The sequence below is a fragment of the Dasypus novemcinctus genome, chromosome 5 (genome assembly GCF_030445035.2).
Source record: "Dasypus novemcinctus isolate mDasNov1 chromosome 5, mDasNov1.1.hap2, whole genome shotgun sequence".
In the NCBI taxonomy this organism is placed as follows: Eukaryota; Metazoa; Chordata; class Mammalia; order Cingulata; family Dasypodidae; genus Dasypus; species Dasypus novemcinctus.
Genome location: NC_080677.1, coordinates 106,197,013 through 106,203,670, shown reverse-complemented (window position 1 = coordinate 106,203,670; position 6,658 = coordinate 106,197,013). Strand labels below are relative to the sequence as shown.

At 49.9% G+C, this 6,658-nt stretch overlaps 1 protein-coding gene across 1 annotated transcript; it reads left to right on the top strand.

The window, feature by feature from the left end:
- On the top strand, positions 1 to 5,207 carry GCC1 (GRIP and coiled-coil domain containing 1). Its single transcript, XM_058297326.1, has 2 exons — positions 1 to 1,483; positions 2,342 to 5,207. Exons 1-2 carry the CDS (start codon positions 452 to 454, stop codon positions 3,635 to 3,637), a joined length of 2,328 nt encoding a protein of 775 aa, XP_058153309.1. The 5' UTR covers positions 1 to 451; the 3' UTR covers positions 3,638 to 5,207.
- Positions 5,208 to 6,658: the final 1,451 nt, after the last annotated feature.

The following is a 6,658-nucleotide window of genomic DNA, read 5'->3' as shown; positions in this document are numbered from 1 at the left end:
ACTTCCAGCGGGCCCGGAAGCGCCGTTGTCCACCGCGCAGGAGTTGGAAATCGGGATGGAGCTGCGCCCAGCGCGAGCCCTGGCTGGAGCCTCGGCCGAGGGGAGGGGGTCGGCCTGGGCTGCTGTGGGCCGGGTGGGCCGGGAGGCGGAGTGACTACTGTGTGCCAGTGCGGGCGATCCCTGGCGTTGCGCTCGTCTCGTGCCCGCGTCGGGGATAGGACTCGCCTGGACGCGCCTAGGACTCGCCGCGTCGGGGATAGGACTTCCGGGCCTGGAAGACCGCGGGCGCCCCTGCCAGCTTGCTCCATCGCCCCGCATCCAGTCCCGCACAGCTGGAAGGAGCAGGCGTGCGGCCCGCGGTTGGATAACTCTCCGCGTCGCTTCCGGTAAGCTCCAGTCTCTCTCCCCGGCTGCCAGAACGCTGACGTGGAGCAGCCCGCCCAGCACGCTCATGGAGAAGTTTGGGATGAGTTTCGGGGGCGGCCCGAGCAAGAAGGACCTGCTGGATACCATAGAATCGCAGAAGAAGCAGCTTCTCCAGTACCAGGCACGGCTCAAGGATGTAGTGCGCGCTTATAAAAGCCTCCTGAAGGAGAAAGAGGCTCTAGAGGCCAGCATTAAAGTGCTGTCGGTGTCCCATGAGGCGGATTTGGGCCTCGCAGATGTCCAGCCAGCAGGCCTCACCTTTCCTGACCCTGTTGATGACCGGTGCTCCACTCACAGCGGTGATAGCACTGGGACTGCCACCAGCTTGGATACTGCGGCCAGTCTCACCAGTGCCAAGGGTGAGTTTGGGGTAGAAGATGACAGACCAGCCCGTGGACCACCACCTTCAAAGTCCGAAGAGGCCAGCGGGTCGGAGAGTGGCGTTAGCAGTAGTAGTGGGGATGGGCCGTCCACCGGTGGGGAGGCAGACAAACGACTGCACCAGTTGAAAACTCAGTTGGCTACTTTAACCAGCTCTTTGGCTACAGTCACCCAGGAGAAGTCCCGCATGGAGGCTTCTTACCTGGCTGACAAGAAGAAGATGAAACAGGACTTGGAGGATGCAAATAAAAAGGCAGAGGAGGAGAGGGGCCTCCTGGAGGGGGAATTGAAGGGGCTGCAGGAGCAGATAGCAGAAACCAAAGCCCGACTTATCTCACAGCAGCATGATAGGGCCCAAGAGCAGAGTGACCATGCTTTGATGCTGCGGGAGCTCCAGAAACTGCTGCAGGAGGAGAGGACCCAGCGCCAGGAGCTGGAGCTGCGATTGGAAGAGACACGAGAAGCCCTGGTGGGACGGTCATATGCAGCTGATCAGATAGAAGGGTTTGAACTGCAGACCAAGCAGCTGACCGGGGAAGTGGAGATGCTGAAGGGTGAGCTGCAGGCTCTTCGAGATGAGAAGAATCAGCCAGACCCCCGGCTGCAGGAACTTCAGGAAGAGGCTGCCTACCTCAAGAGCCATTTCCAGGTTCAGTTGCAGCAAGAAATGAGGAAGGTAATTATCCTCGTTTCTTTCAAACATTAGTCATTTAACTTATGGTGGGAAATATTAGGGTTTTTCCTCCTTTGGTAGTTAGAGCTAAATGACTAGAGTGGCATTTTTGATGCTATCTGAAAAGTTCCTTTAGTTAATCTTGGGAAATCCTGTTCTGCATGATGACGGTATCCAGCTTCCAACAGGATGTGGAATTTCTAAGTGTAGGCTGGGTGGGAGTTAGGCATCTTATGCCTGTACTTTGTGAAGCAGTATAGTGCTAACTGTTAAGTGAAGGGCAGTGTGTAGGAAGGCTGAGGGGGTATAGAGGGATTTTGTCAAAGAAACAACCTCTTGTAATTGCTTTCAGTTTAGGTTTGCCTGCTCTGGAAAGGTGTGTTATTTCACAGTGCATCCTTTTAGTGTGGAGAGAGCTCCAACTCAGTTTTGAACTTCTAGAAACTTCTAGAAACAATATTCTAGGAATATTGAAAAAGGGAAAAATATGTTTTGTGTTTTTCTCATGGTAAAATTGTTTTCTTAGTAGGACTTGGGGTGGTACATTACTAAGCAAAGATAATACTTTTTATATGTGAGCTAGGTGTATGATGGGAGGAAAATGGGAGCACTAAAGCAGAAGAGCAACAAATAAACAAAGATGTCCAGTATTGTTTGGTATAATATCTTTCTGGGAACAGAATGTAAGCAAGCTACCAGAACTTTTGTTAGCACCTGAATCTGCAGAAAAATCCCTTGTTCCCATTCTTGCCAGGCCGTCCCAATCCTGTGGCCCTTTTTGGTCCCCTCTCATGCCTTCTCAAAGTTTGCTATAGGGCTTTCTTTTCTGGATACATTTCTGTCTCTTCTCTTATTTTGCAGACAGCCCTTGCAGAGGAGCAACTCCGTCAGCAAGCTCAGGTGGAAGAGCAGAGGGTGGCAGCCCTGGAGAATCAAATATCCGAGGTATCGGAACTGCTGGGCACCTATGAGAAAGCGAAGCAGAAGGACCAGCTGGCTATCCAGAAGCTGAGGGAACGCATTATGCAGCTGGACATGGAGAATAAGACGCTGGCTCTAGCTGCCTCTAGCCGGTCCCCTCTAGACAGCCATGGAGAGGAGTCCAGTCTGGATGTCAATGTCCTGAAGGATAAGATGGAGAAACTAAAGAGGCTGCTGCAGGTCGCAGCCAGGAAAAGCCAGATCACCCTGGATGTGGAGAAGCTCTGCGACCTGGAGATAATGCCCAGCTCAGAGGCTGCCGATGGGGAGAAGGCTACTGCGCTCTACTACCAGCAGGAGCTGAAACAGCTGAAGGAAGAGTTTGAGAGGTACAAGGTGAGGGCCCAGGTGGTCCTCAAGAACAAGAGCACCAAAGATGGGAACCTGGCAAAGGAACTGGAGGAAGCCCAGGAACAGCTAGCTGAGCTGAAGGAGAAGTATATCTCCCTGAGGCTGTCCTGTGAGGAGCTTGAGCGCCAGCACCAGCAGGAGGCTGAGGACCGGAAGCAGGAGCTGGCCCGGCTGCAGCAACTCCACCGGCAGGAGCTGGAGCGTAGCCAGCTGGACTTCAGGGACCGCACGCTGAAACTGGAGGAAGAGCTGCACAAGCAGCGGGACCGCGCCTTAGCTGTGCTTGCTGAGAAGGATTTGGAGCTGGAGCAGTTGCGCTCTGTGGCCTTGTCCTCTGCGCTGCCGGGGCGCAGAAGCCCTGTGGGTGGCGGGGGTCTTGGGGACCCAGCTGATACATCTGCCTTGGATAGCCTGACCCAAGCGCTGCAACTTGCTGCAGCCAATGAGCCCACTTTCTTCCTGTATGCTGAGCAGTTGGCGCGTAAGGAGGTGGAGATCACATCGCTGAGGAAGCAGAAACACAGGCTCGAGGTGGAGGTGCATCAGCTGCAGGATCGGCTCCTGGAGGAGGGGGAACGGCATCGCGAGGAGGTCAGGGCTCTGCAGAGCCACATTGAAAAGAACATCAGGGACCAGAGTAGGGAGGGAGCCAACCTGGAATACCTCAAAAACATCATCTACCGCTTCCTGACCTTGCCTGACATGCTGGGCCGCCAGCAGACACTCACAGCCATTCTGACTATCTTGCACTTCAGTCCAGAGGAGAAACAAGTGATAATGCGGCTTCCAGCCAGTGGTAGCTGGTGGCCTTCTGGCAAGAGATGATGCTGTTTTTGATGACTTCTGAGATTTTGTGCCTCTCTTATGTGGGAAGGAGCAGGCTATGGTTTCTACTGTCCCTGCCTTTTCTCTTACGTTATCATTTATTTCTTCACTGTGTTGACCTAGGAGGGGAGTCTTTACTGTGGGATGCCATTAATGCATCTGGACCCTAGAGATACTTAAAATGTTGAGACATCTTCTTGTGGCGTGTGTGTATGTGTCGGGGTTTTGGGGGAGAAGTTAGGACTGAGAGGTACAAAAGTTGGGGAAGTGGTGAGAATCTTTTAAAAAAGATTGTTTAAATATCATGCTCCTTGCTTAGAGCTAGGAGTAAATGTGACTCCAAAGGGAGTTCAGGCAACTAATTTCTAAACATGGTTTTGTGATGCACAGTGACCATTTACTCCATCTCATCACAGTCCGAGTCCGAGTCTGGTCCACTGCTGCCCCTATTCTCTGGGGACATAAATCCAGGCTGGAAAGGGCCAAGAAGTTTGACATAGTGACAGACTGTCCACTAGTCCAGAGGGTCAAGGAATAGTGAGTTCATGTTAAAACCAGAAAGCTTGGTCTGATTAGAGCGTGAGCATGACCTAAGCAATCTAGACAAAACATACACTCGAGAAGATCCTAGAGAGGTCCCTGAGCACCATTTTGATTTTAAGAAGATTCCTGAGTGACCTGCTCTGGGCCTGGGTAGGGTTAAAATAGACCTCTCATGCTTGGCTCTGCCTTTTCTATCTTCCTAAGGTTGAGCTGAAGTTATTAGTGAATGACCATGCTGTCTTTTCCTCAGTGTTGAACTTTCACTAAGAAACAAAATCCTTGTTTCTTACAGAGAAGGGTTGGATTGGTAAACTCTTGATCCTGCCTAGGTACAAGGAATTAGTGCAGAGATTTGCTACCTGCTCATTCTGCCTTTGTAGAGACAAGAGAGGAGAGATTTGCTTCAGAGTATTCCAAAAGATTGCTGCTGTCTTTATAGGAAAGTGATAGGTGGTCAGCTGAGGCTGGACTGGGGTACATCCTGCCTCGTAGTCAGCTGAGGCTGGACTGGGGTACATCCTGCCTTGTACATTCTGGCTAAATCTCCACTTCCAGGGTGCTCTTAGTTTATTGTCACCAGGGGACTTTCACGACCCCTTAGGGAGGTAATAGAATTTTAGTCTACAGTCCTCATCTTACCACGCATGTTACTGTAACTATTCCTTCTTCACAGGGGTCTCTTTTATTTGATCTTGTAAGTAGATTCATTCTGCTCTTAAGGAAAGGAGGGGCTCAGAAAACTTCAACCAGTGTCAGTTCTCTAATCTTTTCCTTTTCCCTGTATTCTCTTGCTGGTTATAGAGATCTTTGTATACTAAAGATTGATCCTTTCCATTAAGTTGACTAACGTCTTTCTGTTATTTCCCCATGGAGATCTATTTTCTGAGGGTTTGGGATGCAGAAGACTTTAATTAAGTGTTCAGAATGGGAGGCTAGGTGACCTGGAGTATCTACCAACAGTGAACGGAGTTAATAGAAGGGAAGTGATGTGTGCAAATGATGATAACATAAACCATGAAATCATTAACCCTGAGTGACTTGACCTCTTTTTTTTTTTTTTTAAAGATTTATTTATTTCTCCCTCCTCCCTACGTTGTTTGCTTTCTGTCTCCATTCGCTGTATGTTCTTTTGTTCCTGCTTGTATTCTCATTAGGTGGCTCTGGGAACCAATCCTGGGACCTTCCAGAGTGGGAGAGAGGTATGATCATTCTCTTGTGCCACCTCAGCTCCCTGTTCTGCTATGTTTCTTACTGTCTCTCCTCTGCATCTCTTTATGTTGTATCATCTTTCCACATTAGCTCTCCACTTTGGCCAGCACTTCTGCATGGGCTGGCACTCTGCACGGGGCCAGCACTCCGTGTGGGCCAGCTTGCCTTCACTAGGAGGCCCTGAGTATCGAACCCTGGTACACGGGAGCCCAATTGCTTGAGCTACATCTACTTCCCCTCTGTCTTTCTTAATGGTATGTATATCTAAACACAAATACAGTATAAATGTAAATGGTGAACGTGAGGGTGGAAGTATATGAATCCACGAACGGGAATCCAGGGAGGAATACCTCAGTGCTTCAGCTGCCTCAATTCACAGCACAAATTTCTTAGCCTTTGTATGTATATGTTTTGTGTAGGCAGCAACACGGGAGAAAGCTTTCTCATGGTTTAGTGGGGGGACTTGAAACTTTTATAATTACTGCTTCAAACTCTAAAAGTAATTTATTTATGCATGTTTTTAAAAAAAATTATTTCTCCCCCTGTTGTTTGTGCTTGCTGTCTGCTTTCTGTTTCTGCTTATTGTGTGCTCTCTCTGTCTGCTTGTCTTCTTTTTAGGATGCACTGGGAACCAAACCCAGGACCTCACATGTGGGAGGGAGGTACCCAATTGCTTAAGCCACCTCTGATCCTTAGGAATGTGTTACTCTGCTTAAACTCAGAGTTCATGAATCCTGGAAAACTTTCTGAGGACACCAAGATAACTAAGTAATAATTATAGACTTTCCCTTAATTTTTTTTAAAAGATTGATTGATTGATTGATTTCTCTCTCCTCCCCCCTCCCAATTGTCTGCTCTGTCCATTTGCTGTGTGTTCTTTTGTGACTGCTTCTATTCTTATCAGTGGCACTGAATCTGCATTTCTTTTTATTGTGTCATCTTTTTTTTTAAAGATTTATTTATTTAACCCCCCCCCCCCCCCCCCCCCCCGTTGTCTGTTCTCTGTGTCTATTTGCTGCATCTTGTTTCTTTGTCTGCTTCTGTTGTCGTCAGCAGCAGGGGAAGTGTGGGTGGCGCCATTCCCGGGCAGGTTGCACTTTCTTTCGCGCTGGGTGGCTCTCCTTACGGGTGCACTCCTTGCACGTGGGGCTCCCCCACGTGGGGTCACCCCCGTGTGACAGGGCACTCCTTGCACGCATCAGCATTGCGCATGGGCCAGCTCCACACGGGTCAAGGAGGCCCGGGGTTTGAACCGCGGACCTCCCATGT

Excerpts from the sequence above, each read along its gene's own strand:
- GCC1 (XM_058297326.1), top strand. The coding sequence starts at position 452 with ATGGAGAAGTTTGGGATGAGTTTCGGGGGCGGCCCGAGCAAGAAGGAC. Across the intron at positions 1,484-2,341 it reads TGCAGCAAGAAATGAGGAAG|ACAGCCCTTGCAGAGGAGCA; the intron begins GTAATTATCCTC and ends CTTATTTTGCAG.